Raw genomic sequence first — 18,243 nt, forward strand, 5'->3', positions numbered from 1 at the left:
ATTTTCCCGAACTTTGGGAACCAAAATTTCGGGGATGCATTCATGTAAAGGGGTACTATCATATATCAAAATGATCCTCAGAACACGAGGAATCTAATCATAGGCGATAATGACCGGTGCCAAAGGTTTGAAAAATCGGGGGGTGATCCCTTAAAGTGTCTGACGAAAATCACGGTTTTTCCAAAAATCTAGTTCTACCCCCTTAATCATATTTTTATGAAGAAAACCTGATAAAGACCTGGCAAAGCAAAACCAGTTGTTTCGACCACTTTGTAGTAGAAGTACCCGATCATCGCGCAGACAAGAATAAAAATGCCGCATCCGAAAGTCATGCAAATATGTGATGCTTCTGCTTCTGTGTAAAACTGGCCCTCTTCTATGTTTTTTCGCCATTGTTGTTTGCTGATTTTCGGAAAAATAAGCATTTTCGGTTGTTTTTGGTGTCTCTAGAATCGACTGATATAGACAAGAAAAGGTCGAAACGAGGTCAAAAAAAATTAATTTTTCATTTGCCGGAAATTTTTCACCAAAATGACTCGTTTTCAAAAATTCAAAGGGTCTTGGCTCGAGCGCCTGCCTTCTTATACCGCTTTTTCTGCTAAAAAGATGTTCAAAAACTCTTTCTTGCTTTTTATTCAGTTCATTCTAAACTTTAGAATCTAAAGGGACTTGAAAGCTGGGTTCGAATTGGTTTCGCAGGATCGAGGATCTTCTCGCTCATGTCGCCAAAAAGCAAAGAGAGTCACCATAACAAGCATCGCACTGACAACTCCAAGGGCAACAGCAAGACCTAATTTTACGATAATACGATTTCAATGAAGATAGTTGTACCGAATTCAAGTGGGGTGTAGCCAAAAATGAAATCTTCTTCTTCAACTTCGTTCCATGAATCATCCATTTCTTCGACAGTCGCGGATCGAGGAAAAAGAGCATCGTTCTCGCTCTTGCAGACTGCCCCAGATGGAGTTTGCTCGCAAATTTGATCCTCGTTACATGGATTTGTTTCTGGGAAATCGCAAAGAGAAAAGCAAGTGAGACGTTCGACTTCTTCGTTGATCGCATTTGGGTTGTACTCGTATCCTGAAATTTATATTAGAATTGTGACACCCTTATCGTTTTTTTCCCAGAAAAATCAATGAGAAGCCGTTACCTTCTGGGCAGGTGCAGGAGATCTTCCAATCGACAATTGTTTCGATGAATGGTTTTCTGCACTGGCAAGAGTACTCTCCAGCTTTTTCCTTGTCTGGCAGACAGGAGACACCCTGGTCAAACCATTCGTCCGGGCATTGTTGCATGCATCGGTCGAGTTTTGAAGATGTATCGAGGGTGCTGAACATTATAATTGTTCGACTCAAGGAAGTTTTTTTTTCACCTCAGATCGCGCATATCAAGCATCAACATCACCATGTCGTGTTTGATGTAAGAATAAGAAGCTTCAAACAAGTCGAAAAGAGGAATCATCGTCTGGTATCCAACTGAAGATTTTTCCGACAGGCGTTCGTGATCTGCATCATCGACCATTCCCCAAATTCCCTCTAAAATAAAGCATATTGATTTTCTTTTGAAACGACTTCAATATTAACCTTTCATCATTGAATATATATAGATAAGAAACCTGGCGACTCGGGATCATTCTCGAGAATTTCCGTCGAGCGGATTCGATTTTGATCCATTCGATTGACGACGTCTGAGATTTGATCTTGAACGATGAACTTCAAGTACTGATCGACCATCGGCCACTTGAGCCCGGGAATATTATTCGATTCCTCATGAAGATGAAAGAACAAAGAAGCATAAGTTCCGTCACTGTCAGGATGTCCTTTCGGGTAGAATCGCAGTTTGAACTTGTGGCCTGTGGGTGCGGTCATCATTTCGGAAGTGATGTACTCGCCCTTCTCCTTGCTATCGTAGAGTTCCTGGAACCCGTAGATCGGCCAGGAGTGACTCTCGCAGACCTTGTCCAACACGGAAATATCATCGACGACGATGACATCTTCATCGCTGGTAAGAGTGCTCGTAATAAGAACCTTGAATCGCTCCGGGGCATCGATCGTCCATCTATTGCTCTCCCATCGTTGTTGCTCTTCAGCTGTGATGGTAAATCGTTGAACAGGAAATCGACCAACAACTTCTCCGAATCGATCATCAGACTCCCAAATTTCAACCTTTAGCTCCGTCGGCTGAGCGGACTTGATGTTCGTCCAGATTTCCAGACACTGTTGCTTCGTCGTTGTTGTGAATTGTTTCGACTGAAGAATGCCTGTTTTCCCGGTGTGATCGTCGCCTTCGAACCAAGAGCCGTTCAGAGCCAGGTATCGGCCGTGGTCAAATCGGCCGTCGGATTGATCGGAATCCGGGAAAACGAGTTGTCGAGTTTTCGGCGCGTTTTGACCATTTGTCCCGTGATAGCTGGTGTCTCCAACTAGAGCTTTCTCGCTCACGTCATATTGGCGCCAATCAATTCGGTTTTCTTTCTCCTCAAAGTCGGGATTGTCGACGGGCTCGTTGACAAAACCTCCCCAGTTCATTTCGGTGAAGTCGACAGAATATGAGTTTCGGAGAGGAATGGAGCATTCGTACATATTGTTGATTTTTTGAACATCACCTCGGGAAAAATCCTTGCGCTGGCCAATCACTTTCGAGAAATAAGGAATTTTCGTGATGATTGTATCGATAGTGCTGTTGATCGCAAATCCACGGGCGCCGTAGTGCATCACGCTTTCGTAATCGTAAGGGACATCCTTGATGTCGACGTAGTTGAAGTCGTACTTGTTGAAATTGTTCAAAGTGCCGTCTTGGATGTTCTCTTCGTTGATTTCGACGTATGTGTCGCGGTCGGGCCTCGATTGTTCGTGGAAAATGCCGAGAGCGTGCATAAACTCGTGCTGGAATGTGCCAGATTGAGTTGTACATCGCTCGCCGATCGACAATTGTTGTCCTCCATTGTAAGCCCAGCCGATGTAGCTCCAGCAACCGCCGCTTTGTGTTATGTAGACGTAGTCCTCTTCGCCTTGCCAGGGCTGGAGATCGATGCAAGTCCGGAGGGCGTAATTTCGCTGTGCATCTTGGGCGATTCCACGGGCAACGATTGGCATGTGGCTGGCCATTTCGAACGGGATCCGGACGTAGTTGGTTGATGATGGCCATCGGACAAAATCAGACCTAGAATTTTCCAGTGAAAACGACCTTCTAATTCCCCTACCTGATAGCGGATCTAGAATTCTTCTGAAAAAATGGCCCAAAATTTCCGCGAATATCTCCATCCGTCAATTCATCGACGAATTCTTTGTTGAAAGTCTCTTCAGTTTCGAGCACATCGGCCGAAACTGACGCAGCAAGAAACGCTGCAAGCTTCATTTTGAAGAAGTAAATTTGGAATAAAAAGCTTGAAAAGACTGGAGGAGGTCCTTGTGTTTACTGCAGAGATCAAACATTTGCTCCATGCAAAGTCGGGACTTCGAACAAACAAATTTAATCTTTGATTGAAAATTTTATATTTTGTTTTTTTTTTTGTTAAAATGAAAGATAAACCCAAAAAAATAATTAAAATCGAAGGTGAACCTCCCAATCCCTGGACATCCTCCGAATTCCTGGATTTTAGCCTGAAATCCAGGGATTCGGAGGGCTTCACCTCGATTTCCGAACCCTAACCCTTACAGGTGATACTAAAAAAGGAACTTTGTAAATAATTCCCCAACGCGATCATTTTAAATGTTTTACTCGATTTTTACCAGGTTTAACGTTGACCAATCCAAAAAAAAGTCATTGGTCAAAAATAGGGGGTGGTGTCTGGAATCGACAAAAAAATTCCGACAAAAATTTTCAAAAAAAAGACACTTCAGAAAAAATACATAAATAGAAAAAATATATAAATTTTTTGAGAAGAATATTTTCTTAAAACTATGCAGAAATGGCTTTTCCAGGCCACAATGGACATTTCTAGGCAGTTTTGAGAAATTTTCGTTACCGCAGCAGATAATGGTGGGCGATTGAAATTTACATGAAAAAATTGAAAATTTTTGTCGGGATTTTTTTTTCGGTTCCAGAAACCTCCCAAAAATAGTGCAATTATTTCGTAAAAAGTTATCCTAGATTCGCCCAAAAAAGGATGAAATTTCCCTCGAAATGACGTCATGGCACGTGACCAAAGTTCCAAAGGTACCAAAACTTTGGACGCTCCGCATTTTCGATCTACTCTAGCTATCAGGGCGTGTGATAGTGGAAAATGATCGTCGCGACGAGAGCTATGCGTGCATCTAGGTTTCATCCCTTCAAAAATTTCTTTCAACCCTTTATCACTAGTACCTGATTTTCATAAAAGGGATGAGATTTTTTTCGAGGGATGAAACCTAAATGCACACCAAGATCTCGATCAGACGATCATTTTCATGTATTGCATGTCGTGATAGCTCAAGCGACATGAAAATGGTAAGCGTCCAAAGTTTGGTACTTTCGTAACTTCCGTCACGTGCTATGACGTCATAAGTTCGAAAATTCGCCAATCTTTCCGACTCAACTAGGGTAATTTTTTACGCTCTTTCAGATGAGCCAATAAAAAAGGGGGGTAAGGATTTCACTCAGAAATCCTTATTGAAATTCGTCTCCCAGCCCTGATTTTCAACATTTTAATCCAGGATAAATTATCATTATTTAAGTCTTAAATTTTAAGAATCTGACAGGAAAAAAATAAAATTAGTCGGCCTCTTATTAAAATCAATAAAACACACTTAGTGTAAGTACTTAGTGTGTAGATTAGTAATCTGATGGCGCCTCCATAAAATAAATCAAATTCGGAGCCCGCCGGAAAAAGCTTTCAAGGGATCACCTTTAAGAATCTGAAATTAGACTCATTGCTCTCATATGCTCTTAGTCTGAAATTTTATTTTTATTTCCTTTAGTTTTTGTGCTCTCTGAATTTCTAACTCATTTCTTGATTTTATCGGTATATAAAGGATGGCGGAATCTTTTTAGTCCGTCATTTTTTCGACAGGTTATTCTACAGCCAAGGTCATTACACAGAAATTACCGCGGTTGGCATTTCTGACTGACTAAAGCACATTTCATTATGCTGCATATTGGACTTAACACTAACCCTAAGAGGGAGAAAATTTAATGAACGCAAAAATATATTTTTCCTACCGACAAAAACTCCAAAATAACCTTCAGACGACATAAATGAAGAATTAAAGGCTTGAAAATCATTTCAATAGAACATAGATATCAGATTTTTCCCAAGGATTCGGAGGATACCCGAAAGAATCTGCAAAATTCCGTAAAACACCAATTCCGCAAAAACGTAACTTTGCCCATTGTTTCGATCGGAACTCTTTTTCTTCTCGTCATTCGACTATTCAAACGCAATTAACCATTCATTGTCTGCCTGTCATTTTTCTTAACTTCGAGCTTCGAAGAATCTATAAATAATTTTTCCTACGAAGGAAATACCCCGATTTTTTATCACATCTGGCGATTTGATAGCACTTCAAATCGTCTTTGTTTTTTCTCCCAGCGCGAAGGCAAAAAAAAACGACGAGTCGGAAATTGTGAAAAACATCTCTCCCAGATTCAAAATCGCCGTTTCCTCATTTCCCCCAATCCGAGAAAGGAAACAAAACAGAGAACAAAAATGATGAAGAGAGTTTTCTCCGCGAATTTGAATTTGAAGTGGCGAAATATTAAAGAAAAGAGGATGAAGATTTGCCTGCTGGGAATTATTTGCTGTCTGCCATTTGTAAGTTATTTTCAAAAAATTTTTTCAAATTTTTTTTTTTCAAATAATTTTTTTCAAACAATTTTTTTTTTCACAAAATTTTCAACATTTTCAGTAAAATATAAAAGGAACCTGTCAGATTTTACCAAATCTTTTTAGCTAGTCTTTATTTTTGCGAAATCGATGTCTCCTGAAATTCGATACTCAGCTTTTTTCAGAGAAGTTTATTATGACTCAACAACTCAAGGTAAAAAATACCCATTAAAACCTTACCCTTACCCTAAGCATCTTTAGCCTCCTTGAAGAACATGTACGCCGAGAAAGAGTATTTACTCAACGAGGTCGATAATTTGCGATCTTCTTTGAACCAGCTTTCGAGTCGAATAGACCGTTTTCTCCTGAATCTCGACATGAGCAACGATCAAGATTGGAATTTTTACGCTGATACTTATATTTCCGTAAGAAATGAAATATTCGATTTTGTCGAGATTTTTTTTTGTCTAGGGTTGTACGAAAAACCGCTGCGAAAAGATCGAAAGTCTCGAAGAAGCAAAAGAGCGATGCAAAAAAGCTGACGATTGCATTGGAATAACACGAGAAAATGGAGCCTTTCAGCTGCGCGCCGGTCCAAAAGCGTATTCCAGCACGAGCGGGGAACATTCATGGATGCTGAAGCTAGAAAAATGCGACGATGAGCTGGAGGGAGAGCACATGATCAACATCGGCTATTTGGAGAAGTCGTACAAAGATTTGAGAGAACAGCGATTTCGGCGGCCGGATGGAAGGTGCATTTATAATGGTGAGCTTCTTTTGGCAATAAAAATCGTGAGGAAGATTTTCGACTCAAAGAATTTTTTCAGGTCAATTTTCGCACATCAACAAGTTGCTCGAATTTAACCCGAAGCTCAATTTCTCCACCCTTCATTCTCCATCAACCTGCGATTTTACCAACTCCAACGAATCCGACTTCGAATCCATTCTTTTCGGAATCAAGTCAATGCCCGAGTCATCCAACTTCCGAAACTCCATTCGCGACACTTGGCTCAACCCAGATCTTTGGACCAAACTCGGGTTCAAAATCAAAGTCGTCTTCATCATCGGGCAGAAGGAAAATGCGAATCTGACGGAAGAAATGAGGAAAAATGAAGATTTGCTGGTGCTGGACTTTGAAGAGAGTCATTATAATTTGCCCTACAAGGACATGGCGTTTTTGAGGTTTATTGAAGAAAAATGCTCTACAGCGGATTTCGTCTTCAAAGGTACAAAATTCAAAGGAATCATTAATTTTTATCGAAAATTTGAAGGCGATGACGACATCTTATTGGTCCCCCAAAATCTCATCAACGAAATCTCCAAAATCAAATCCTCCTCTTCCATCGAAGCCATTGGTTGCAAAAAGGACCCGAACTTGTCGCCCGAAATCCGAGAATAAAATATTTCATCCCGAATCAAATCTACCGGGAGCCCAAATGGCCACCGTACTTTTCTGGAGCTGGATATTTGACGACTGGCGAGTTTTCGAGGAACTTGGCGAAAATGGCCGGGGAGGTGAAGGTCGTGCCGCTGGATGATTGCTGGATTGGGATGCTGATTGAAAAAATGGGAAAAAGGTTTGTTCTCCAATCCTTTGATTATTCATTCCGGCCCTTCTTTTCAGTGAAAACATGGCTCGTTCGGAAGCAATCTGCCTCGGCGTCATGAACAACATCCCAATCGACGACACTTGCTCAATCCGAGGCCTGACCGTCGCCCACAAAGTTTACGACAGTGAAATTATGCGATCTGCTTTCGCTAACATCGTGTCCAAAAAGTTCAAATGTGACGAGCAAAGGTATGAAATTTTCAATATATGAAAACATTCCTAAAAATCTTCGAAGACTGAAAAACACCGAAGCAAGAATAGGAAAATTGCGAGATGAGAAGAAAAATGCCTGGAAAGAAAACTTCAAGAGTTTTAAGGGAGTCAATTACGATGTGCCTAATCTATTATAAACTGCCGCTTTTTATTACTGATAAATGTAAGTTATCAATTTTCAGATGAAAATTACTCTCTTTGACTCAATATAAAATTGACAATATCGAATTTTTAATAAAAACATCTTACAGTAAAAGAAGGTCTCTTTGGACTCTTATTCTTTTGTTCACTATTTGCATTTTGATTTCCAACAAAGAAAAATTTTTCCAAAGAGAAGACTTACTCCATTTTCGGTTTCAACAAGATGGCTGATTATCCCGCAAGTGAGAGCTTTCTGACAGATGAGCCTGATGATCGATTCCTGAATGGTAAATTTTTCTGAACAAATTTTCGATCGATCATTCAGAATTCGAAAAAATAAAGCAGGAAATGAGAGAGATGAACGAACGAATTCGATTCTTGCAGGCTGAATCATCAGAATCAAAAATGGCAAATGGCGACCTGAAAAGACGAGTTGAAGAGCTTGAGAATCTGGTTGAGACTCAAGACCTCAAGATTAATTTTCTAGAGCAAACGATCGAGGAAAAATCATCGAAGTTGCTCCCAGGAGAGGGCAACAAAAAAGCTCCTCAATGCCGTATTTAGGCTCCCAGCTCTCGCTTTCTGGTGAAAATATGGAAGCAAAGGTCAAGGAGATAGAAGCCCGATTGGACCGAATGAAGATGGATCAAATGAGGGCGGGACAAGTTCCGAGCGAAGGATACCCCTCTCGACCACCGCCAGTTCGGCAGATGAGCAATCCGAATCCAAGAGCTGCAGACAGAATTCCTGACATCTTCTGAATTCAAAAATTCATCAATAAATTCAAACAACTCAAAAAAAAAGATGAGCTTTTCTCAATATTTCGTCATTTTAAAATCTTCCCGGAAAATTAAATTGCAATTGATGATTCATGATCTTACTCAAGCGTCTCAATCACCAGATCTAATAATCCTTTTTGACGAATTTCAATAAGAAATTTTCGGGCAAAAAAATGACCCCCCTTTTTATGTGCTCATCTGAAAGAGCGTAAAAAGTTGTGCTAGAAAAAAATATTTTTTTTGCCTAGGGGCATAAACTATGACTCATAGGCCCGATTGAAAAAATTACAAACTCCCCCCCTAAATAGCCCCAGGGAACTTATTTTTTCGGGAGATTTTGACGTCATTGGAATCCTCAGGACTCAAGCTTTTGGCGGACCCCTTAACCGCGGCCAACCACCCGGTTAACCGCGTGGTAAACCGCGGTTCATTTCTCAAGGTACAGTATATATGCAAATATACATACCAATCGACTTATTTTTCGATGCTGCATTCATTTTTGACCAAAGAAAAACCAACCGGGTGGTTAACCGCCCGGTTGACCATTGCTGATGAAAATTTTTCAAAAAAAAATTTTTTTCAAGAATTTTTTTCATTTTTTTTTTTTAAATTGAAAAACTTTCAATGATGAAAAATAATTTATGAAGTGAAAAAATTTCAAAACTGAAAAAAATTCAAAATTGAAATAATTTCAAGAATGAAAATTTTTCATAACTGAAAAACTTTCAAAACTGAAAAATTTTCAAGACTTAAAAACTTTCAAAACTGAAAAACTTTCAAAACTGAAAAACTTTCAAAACTGAAAAACTTTCAAAACTGAAAAACTTTCAAAACTGAAAAATTTTCAAAACTGAAAAAACTTTAGCTTCATATTTGATCTTTGTGACTTTATTCTTTCAATTGAAGAAAAACTGACTTCGTTTCACAGAGAGAGCGTAATTTTGAACGCTTGCACAGAATTCGGGAGTGGCAGAGAAACACACTTGGCACAGATTAGGACAGATATTTGTTGCAACAAGAAACTTGATTTCTTCGTCCTCAAAATGCCGTTTTGTAATCGGGATTCGGACGTATTTGACCATTCGAATTTGTTGATTTCCGCGTCGTATGGCTGAGCCGTCTTTCTTCTTTGAAGGCATCGACATCAGTTTTGTAAATGCTGTTTCATGATTCCACATTATTCCGGACTTCGGGGTCGTTCCAGGGATATAAAAGTGGAAAGACGTCCCTTTTTCGGTAGTTGATGGCGACTCATTCAGCATTTCAATCAGCTTTTCCAAACCAATCGAAGGAATGTAAGTCCCTTCTGTTTCAATCTTTCGCATTTTCTGTTTGAGAGTCGATCCCGCACCGTCCACAAACGACTTCCCATGTCGGGTGATTTTGAACGCTTTCATCATTTGTATGCCCCAGTTGTCGGTATCAGCGATGTCTGCTAGGCTGAATCTGGACTTGTACTCAACAGCGTTGTCGCTGAGAAGCACGCCAACTGTATCTTCGTTGATGGTCATCAGCTGAGTTGTTTTAATGTGATTCAAAACCTTCAGCAGATGGGTTTTGATAACAGCGGGCGATTTGACGAATTTTCTTTCCTTGTTTTTCTCCATGAGAAGTCCTGAGTCTAGTCTTACTCGCTCTCTTTCACCCGACTCTGTCATCTTGAATCCCCAAGCAACAACGATATGAACAACAAGCTCGATTTTGGTTCCCATTTCTGCCTGAAAAAATATTAGCACAAGATTTTTCCGAGCTTTTTACTTACGTTTTGGGTCGTCTTTACTCCTCCTTGACAGGTGTACTCTCCACTGTAATCAATTTCGAAGAAAATCGTATTGTCGAATTCTTTCTCACCGCGTCGTACCTGTCCATAAAGAAGATTTGCAAGCCTGTTCTCAGAGTAATGATAGGAGTTTTCATCAAATGCTGAGCTGAGATCTTCGACAAGTTGCTGAATACTTTCAGAATATAATAATTATAGTTGAGTTTACCTTATCACTGAGCTTTAAGCGGGTATGAACATCTTTCATGATTAGAACCGGTTCGGAGCCTGGTTGAAGGCGTTTATAAACATCTCTCATGAGCATAATGTTGTATCGCTCAAGTTGCGGCGTCTCATCGCGGAAAAGAACGTCGATCTCTTCGAAGCGCTCCCGCAGGAGAGGTAAAACTTTTCCCTCGCCATCATTGCAGTCGCATTTGCTTTCCGCACATGCAAGAGGGACAATGTAAGGGTCCTGATATATTGAGTTCTTGCAGCCTTTCAAGTCGTAGATCATCTCAATGATTTCTTCACGAGTCAGCTTTCGTTTTTCGATCTTTTGTAAGATCAAAAGGTCGGAGACTTAAAATCTGTTAGATTTGAAATATTATTTAAAAGCTTACATTTCGATAGGAGGTTCCCAAGATTACTGCACGGAGCGCAAATACACTGATAGGTATCCCGATGACGTGGCTCGATCATCATCGGCGGTATGAGCGCCCGAAAATGATGCAAAGAGATCGTTTCCTGCCCCTTTGAGAGACGAACAGCGTTGAATTCTTCCCACAGTCCATTGTATTTCGAATGCGCGAGTCTTCTTGTGCATTGAACTTTCTCGACTTTCTCATTAGTCGTGAAGAGAAGTCCGAACTTCATCTGGAATTTTTCTTTCTTTAGATTTTCATACAAATCAATGGATCTTTCGATGATGAGTGACGTTTTGCATTCAAATGCCTTTGTTTCGGGTGATTCATCGCTGTGGTCGTAAATATAATCCAAAATTGATTCCTTGTCTTCATCAGTGATTCCGCGTAATCGTCTAACTGTTGCTTTTCGATCGTCATCATATTTTTCGCCACCGAGAACTTGCTCACGTCTCTCCAAGGCCATTTTTACGTGCTTGTTCGTCATGCGAAGAGGCTTGTCACGTTGGAATTCTGAGCCAAGATTATTTGCCCAGTTCACAATAAGCCTTATCTCTTCATTCGTGACACCATAGATGAGTCGAGTTGGCAATAAGCTGCTGAGCATAATGATGCGGGCATTTAGCGCAGAAAAGTGCCAAATTTCCATCACTTCATAAATTATTTCTTGAAAATTTTTCATCATTGAAAGTTTTTCAATTTAAAAAAAAAAATGAAAAAAATTCTTGAAAAAAATTTTTTTTTGAAAAATTTTCATCAGCAATGGTCAACCGGGCGGTTAACCACCCGGTTGGTTTTTCTTTGGTCAAAAATGAATGCAGCATCGAAAAATAAGTCGATTGGTATGTATATTTGCATATATACTGTACCTTGAGAAATGAACCGCGGTTTACCACGCGGTTAACCGGGTGGTTGGCCGCGGTTAAGGGGTCCGCCAAAAGCTTGAGTCCTGAGGATTCCAATGACGTCAAAATCTCCCGAAAAAATAAGTTCCCTGGGGCTATTTAGGGGGGGAGTTTGTAATTTTTTCAATCGGGCCTATGAGTCATAGTTTATGCCCCTAGGCAAAAAAAATATTTTTTTCTAGCACAACTTTTTACGCTCTTTCAGATGAGCACATAAAAAGGGGGGTCATTTTTTTGCCCGAAAATTTCTTATTGAAATTCGTCTTTACTCACCTCTCTTCCTATTGACGCTTGAATCGCCCGGAGCACAACGTGTCCTACTCACCAAACATTCAATTCTGATTCACCCTCTTCCACTATAAAATTCACCAGTTTCCATGCTCACATCACTCAAACTCGAAAAAGCAGCATAAAATTCACTTTTTGCGATTTTTTCAAGTTTTTGTCAAAAAAATAACCTTCAAAAAAATCAAAAAAAAGTTTCTTCAAAAATTATTTTCGACTCGAAATGGCCAAGAGAGTACAGTAACGATGAGCAGCAAATCCGTTTTACTGTATTTTCCCCGCGATTTCACGAAGAAAAAACGTTCCTGAGCAGCATCCCATGTCTACCTTCTTCAAAATCTCCAAGCCGGTTTCCTGGATTTGGAAAATCTTAGCCAAAATAGCGTACTAGCCGGATTCTGGCAATTTCAGACCTCACAAAACTTGAGATTCTGAAAAAAAATTATGAGCTGTGCAATTTTCATGTCATTCCACTTATTCACTGTATTAAGGATATCCCAAGCGATAATTTTATTTTTTAAAAATTAACGCTTGAGATACCCTTAAATTTAGAAAAAACTTCATTAAGCCTTTTGATTCTAGCAATTTTACCTATAACATTCCTGTTCCTATTTTTCTTGCAATAAAATCTTCACAAAAGCCCAAAAAACGCCTTCATTTTTCTTCATTTAGCCAAATTGACATTTGACCTTTGATGAGTCTTGTTATTGTTTGTTGTCTTTTCGGGGTTGAGGAAGTACCTCGCCAATGGTTTCAAGAGAATTGAGAATTTTTGTTTTTGACTCAAAAATTTTTTGATTGAAGTTTGCAAAAAAGAGACGTTGAAAATGAGAAGATTGTGTATTTTGCCGACGATTTTTGCTTATTATGCAACGGTAATTTTTTTATCGAGATTCACAATAAAATTTTTTGATCTCCTGAATGAAATTCTAGTACGATGACGAGAAAAATGCGTATTATGACCAAGGCTACAACTCCGAAAGTTCAGAATTCTCGGCTTCTACCTACCCTCCTGAATGAATGGATAATCAAAAATTGATTAATTTCCTTGTTCATTAGCTTCTTTTTTATTCACAAGAAAGACTATCAAAATTACGATGCCCTTTACGAGGAAAACTCACACGAAGAGAATCTGGTCCCGGATGAATATGCGCTTGAAAATTTAGATATCGAGGTGAATGGCTCTGGCTTTGGGCAAAAAGAGCCTGATGACAAGGTTCAAAAATTATCATGACTTGACCATCAGAACTCTGAATAATTCCGTCTTTCATGATTATTTTTGAACTTGTGTATTAGGCCAAAATTATTCCGTCGCAGGACCGTTTCCCTCGGAGACTGAGCCCGTCGCCTTGGAGGTCCGTACTACGGTAATCCTTTTTTGCTTCGCTTTTTTCTTTATTTTCACTTCCTAAAATCTCAAAAGGCTCCTGATGTTTCCTTTCAATATTTTCCTGAAACGACGGAATATGAAACGACAACAACGACTGCTCCGACAACTTCTACGACCACATCAACAACATCATCGACAACATCGACGACAACAACAACGACAAGTTCAACAACAAGCACATCTACCACAACTGAACTTCACAGAGAACCTGACAGCAGAACACCGTATTTTGATCCCTCATTTCCTGAGTTGGGCGACATAACAGACCATCAAGAATTCCTCAAAAAAGTTTGGGACATGTTCAGCGGCGGGCAAATCTCAGCCGAAGAACTCAAACAAGCAATTGAATACAAGCTCAAAGATCTTCAGCCCCTCGTTATCCTGGATCAAGCCGATGGCAGAACATCTCTTTCCGTCGAAGCAAATAGAAACGGCCACGTGTTCAATTTCAAATCAGAGTTCACAACCAGCAGGGCAAATCGTCAAGGCGCACCGAAACTAAACAGACAAGAAGTCTATCCAACTCCAAAACCGACAACGACCAAATCGACGACAAGAAATATCTGGAAACCGCCGACAACAAAAACGTCAACAACGAGGACCACCACGACAACTCAAGAGCCAAAAATTTATCAAAGGGATTTCGCGCAGCCGAGGGTCAGTTATACAACTGTCAGACCCTTGCCACAACCATTCAGACCGAATCAGTGTGGAGGAGTGATTCATGTTGATGGGAAAGGGAAAAGAACCAATCAGATAAGAGATAAATCAATTGCTAAGAGGCGCTATTGAGTAAAAAGCGCCATCTGTTGCGAACTCGAGATTATTTAAAATGATTATTTTCCCCTGAAAAAGAACCGTAAACCTCTTTGATTTCATCCGAGATCGAGCATCAGGAGAAGCGTGTACTCTAATCCTCGAAGCATCGTCTAAACATTCCAAGCTTAGCTTAGAATACCAATCAACCGATCGATCTTCATTGTACGTCTACGACACGCCATTCAAATTCGACGACAGGTACCTCCCTCAGTCGGGCATTTTCCCACGCTCCAAACCACTAAGTGTAAAATAAGGGGATAGATAAAACATGAAAGTCTCTAAAAAACTTTCAAAAAAATATTGTCTCTATCCCTGTAAAAGTCCTCTGGGCAGTACCTTTACATCGAATACTTACTCGCCTACGGCTACAATCTCGACGATCCTCAGGCAATCTTCCGCGTGACATCCGAAAGCACAAGCTATGCAGCTGTAGAGGAAGTAGTCAAACGAGAAATCGAAAAACTACGAGGCGAATTTCATGAAAACACAAACATTGCTGTTCGATCACAAGCGCTGGCGGCGAAGAAGATTGAGCATAATGAGAGACAAGCAAGAAATGAAATCGAAGCGCTGAAGAATGCATTTGTCGTGGAAAGAGAAGCTTTTCAGAAGAAATATGCGCTGCTAGAAAAGGTTCAAAAAGATGAATGATGGCTGTCTGGTCATTTTGTTTTGAACCTTCAAAGAGACCAAATTCCGCAAGCTTCAGTCCGATTTCGACAAAGAATTGAGCTTCGTAAAGACTGAAATTTTCAACTCGACCAGAACAAAAATCGAGCAAGTCAGAATTTTGTCCAAAGAAAATCTTGAGCAATGCAAAGGAGATGTCGCAAGGTTCTCTTTCCCTTCCGAAAATCCCTTCTAGAAATTTTTAGTGCTTTGAAGCAGCTGACATCGTTTTACGAGGAAATTCCAAAGATCAAGTCTCAACACGACAATTACAAAATGGCGAATGCGAAGAACTTCCGCGACTTGGATACAAAATTCATTCAGCTAGAAAGAACAATTTCCATCAATAACCAGTCAATTTCTACGATAAAAAATCAGAAGCGTTTTGCCTTCCAGAGAGTTATCGATTGCGATGGAACGGATGACCGATGCCTTGAAAGTACATTCTTTCAAAAACTCTTGTCGATTTTTTTTTTCTAGAGATGATGCAACGACAGCAACTTTTCTTCTACCCAACGCATCTGAACCTCGACACTTCAGAAGAATACGACATCGGCAAAAACTTCGGCGTCGGTGAAAAATCCAACGAAATTCACATCACCGATACTGGAATCTACCGTTTTACTGTCAGAGTCAATGTGTTTTTCCAACCAAATGACAAGACGAAACGATTGCTGAAGCGACTTGGAGGAACGCTTTATTTTGACCTGATTCAGCGGCAAGAAGGATCGGTGAATTGGAGCAGAGTGAATGTGAGAATCGAAGTCAATGCGAATAACAACAGCCAGTTTACGAGGAGATCTGGGGTGCCTTCTGAAGAACTAAGGTGAAAATGAATACTCAGCATCTTTCTAGCATCGTTTTGTTTAGATTTGTTGGTCATGGAAGCGTATCCGTGGCCCTGAACGCTGGCTCAATTATTGCGATGAAAGAAGAAAAACTCTTGTCGAAGCTTACCCCCGAAATGGGCCAAAGAAAACTCCCGACAAAAGGAACAAACATCATCTTTTCCGGAATCCTAGAAGTGCCACTTTACGACAATAAATTTATTCGCGAGTATTGATGATTATTAAATTTCCTACAAAATTTTTCGAAAAATTCGACCTGTTGATTCTCCAAATTTACCACCCCGCGTCACTGGTCAAATAATCGTAGCTCGTTAGTCAGTCCCGCTTATTCGCAAAAAGTCAACTAATGTAATGCATCTCCTTTTTTAAATCACAATTCTGAAGAGAGAGAGACAGAAAAGATGGTGCTCAATATACCGGTTCTTGAGAAACCTGGGTTAGAGATTTGCTGGGAGAATAATGGCACAACTTCGAACTGTATCGACCAAAATGGAACGTATCCCGCTGTGACGAGCGCAAAATATTGCTTTGCGTGTGAGACTTATGATATTCCAGACTGGCTGGATGGGTTTGTGACGTTTCTTTGGGTTCTGTTTTCGATAGACATCTTTATCGCCTTCTACTGGATGACGTTTATGTGGAACAACACCAAATGTCGCGAAAGCATCTTCAAATTCGCCGATGATCGGGAATCAAACCTAAAACCTGGTCCCGGCAAAAAGATCCAGAATTGCTGCTGCCTGGCGATTTCTGTTCCCAAGGACAAATTCTGCTGCTGCTGCGCAAAACCACTCGACAAAGCGGAAGAATCGGGCAAACGCGGCTACAAATGTTTCAAGAAAGTTTTCTGTCTGCCAGACGGGAAGAGAACTGCGGAGGAAAACAAGACTTATAACTACTGGAATGACGTTGTCAAAGGGGAAATCGAAGAGGGAGACGTGATTTTTGGGCACAAAGCGTTTTATTGGCCGCCCAGCTGGCCGAAATTTACTCTTTCGGAAAAGAAGAGAATTGCTTTTTCCCTTGCTTTTCAGGTAGAAGAGTATTCTTCTTGAGTTTGCGGTGTTTTTTTCTGGAAAATTCTCCATTTCACGTCATTTTTTCAGTATGCTCCAATTTTGGCTCTCCTCCTTGATTTCTACTTCGACATCGAGTATCTCAACCAAATCTCGCTCTACACATCCCGAAATATCATGGACAAACACATACAGATCAACAATGGAGCCCTTATCGTCGTTGCAATTTGGGATATCTTCAGTTTTTTTACTGTTCCGCTGACTTGTATGATTGTTTATCAAATGTCTTTTACGCCGAATTTGAAGAAGAATTTGATTGGAGAAGTTGTCTTACTGAATATCAGGTAATTTTCACCGATAAAATTTCCTTTTTTTGAAAAGTTAATTTCGATCTTCAGCTATCTCCTCGAAGATGGAGTCGAATTGATGCTCCAGTACTATTTCTTCGACAAATACGCCGGCGTCAAATACGACTACGCCGAGCAGCAAAAATTTTGGGTCGTCATCATGTCCGCCTTTATTTCCTTCACGCTCGCTGTTGGCAACATTTTCATCCTCAGCCATCTTTTCCATCAACTCAATACAGCGAAAAAGAACAACCCTGACAAAGAAATATCCGGCATGCAGTGGTGCTTTTTGGTCTTTTTGTTTTGCCTCGGGCTTGTGCCGCTTTTGGCGATGTTTTTCCGTGTTATTGCATCGAGCTATCAGATTTTTACCTTCCGGAAGTATCGGACTGGCTGCTTGCATTACGAGCTTGACACGAGTAAAAACATAGCTCAAGTTATTCAGGTGAGAAAATTAACTAAAATGCGATCAGAATTTTTAAATAAGGCAAAACTCTTCGATTTCAACTGCTGGCGAGCAATCGACTACCCTTTGATTTTCGGAAATTTTCTCGGAATTTTGCTCCACTTTTTCATGGCTTGCTATCTTGCAGTTGAAGCATTTTTTGGCGCACCAGTGGATATAAAAATGGTCGAGCCGGATCTGAATTATGAGATTCAGGAGCTAGAAATGCCGAAAAATAATGAGCGGGAAATGTCGCCAGGTAAGAATTTATCAGAGAACTTTTTCAAAGAGGCTTTTCAGATGAACTTTCTGAGCTGAACGCCAAGGAAGAAGATACAGTTTCCAATGCCAATGATTCTTTCGACAGCCCGCCACCTTCATACGAAGCTCCAAAATCAACAAAAAAGAAGAAATCAAAAGAACAGGAGCCTGTGACAACCCAGCCTGAAAGAAATGATGAGCCAATTTATCAAGAACCACCAAAAGAAATTAAGAAACCTGTTCGACCGCCCCCGCCACCGGTTCAGAAAGAAAGTATAAATGCTCCTGTAGATATTTGATTGTATGAAATTTCACAAAAAGAAGAAATAAATCCTCGAGAATCATACGAATCAGGGTTCGAAATCGCCTG

The 18,243-nt window shown here is 40.3% G+C and overlaps 5 protein-coding genes across 5 annotated transcripts; 4 read left to right on the top strand and 1 right to left on the bottom strand.

Annotated features, from left to right (window-relative positions):
• Nucleotides 1-634: 634 nt before the first annotated feature.
• Nucleotides 635-3,360, bottom strand: LOC145706952 (meprin A subunit beta-like). The gene is made up of 6 exons (XM_081784417.1): nt 3,203-3,360; nt 1,616-3,162; nt 1,373-1,535; nt 1,151-1,329; nt 832-1,080; nt 635-790 (listed from the first exon to the last, which is right to left on the bottom strand). Exons 1-6 carry the CDS (start codon nt 3,355-3,357, stop codon nt 660-662), a joined length of 2,424 nt encoding a protein of 807 aa, XP_081640543.1. The 5' UTR covers nt 3,358-3,360; the 3' UTR covers nt 635-659.
• Nucleotides 3,361-5,503: 2,143 nt separating this feature from the next.
• On the top strand, nt 5,504-7,154 carry LOC145698677 (uncharacterized). The gene is made up of 6 exons (XM_081775893.1): nt 5,504-5,731; nt 5,870-5,957; nt 6,005-6,168; nt 6,215-6,509; nt 6,571-6,969; nt 7,015-7,154. Exons 1-6 carry the CDS (start codon nt 5,627-5,629, stop codon nt 7,140-7,142), a joined length of 1,179 nt encoding a protein of 392 aa, XP_081632019.1. The 5' UTR covers nt 5,504-5,626; the 3' UTR covers nt 7,143-7,154.
• Nucleotides 7,155-7,185: 31 nt separating this feature from the next.
• LOC145698688 (uncharacterized) lies at nt 7,186-7,754 on the top strand. The gene is made up of 3 exons (XM_081775902.1): nt 7,186-7,320; nt 7,368-7,541; nt 7,588-7,754. Exons 1-3 carry the CDS (start codon nt 7,247-7,249, stop codon nt 7,700-7,702), a joined length of 363 nt encoding a protein of 120 aa, XP_081632028.1. The 5' UTR covers nt 7,186-7,246; the 3' UTR covers nt 7,703-7,754.
• Nucleotides 7,755-13,127: 5,373 nt separating this feature from the next.
• Nucleotides 13,128-16,019, top strand: LOC145711451 (uncharacterized). The gene is made up of 8 exons (XM_081789144.1): nt 13,128-13,252; nt 13,502-14,250; nt 14,324-14,531; nt 14,609-14,920; nt 14,976-15,121; nt 15,163-15,395; nt 15,437-15,782; nt 15,827-16,019. Exons 2-8 carry the CDS (start codon nt 13,766-13,768, stop codon nt 16,017-16,019), a joined length of 1,923 nt encoding a protein of 640 aa, XP_081645270.1. The 5' UTR covers nt 13,128-13,252; nt 13,502-13,765.
• A 138-nt stretch (nt 16,020-16,157) lies between these two features.
• On the top strand, nt 16,158-18,211 carry LOC145698757 (uncharacterized). The gene is made up of 5 exons (XM_081775979.1): nt 16,158-16,838; nt 16,911-17,164; nt 17,219-17,612; nt 17,655-17,871; nt 17,913-18,211. Exons 1-5 carry the CDS (start codon nt 16,206-16,208, stop codon nt 18,170-18,172), a joined length of 1,758 nt encoding a protein of 585 aa, XP_081632105.1. The 5' UTR covers nt 16,158-16,205; the 3' UTR covers nt 18,173-18,211.
• The last annotated feature ends 32 nt before the right edge of the window (nt 18,212-18,243 follow it).

This window comes from Oikopleura dioica, chromosome 1, assembly GCF_907165135.1.
Source record: "Oikopleura dioica chromosome 1, OKI2018_I68_1.0, whole genome shotgun sequence".
Lineage (NCBI taxonomy): Eukaryota > Metazoa > Chordata > Appendicularia > Copelata > Oikopleuridae > Oikopleura > Oikopleura dioica.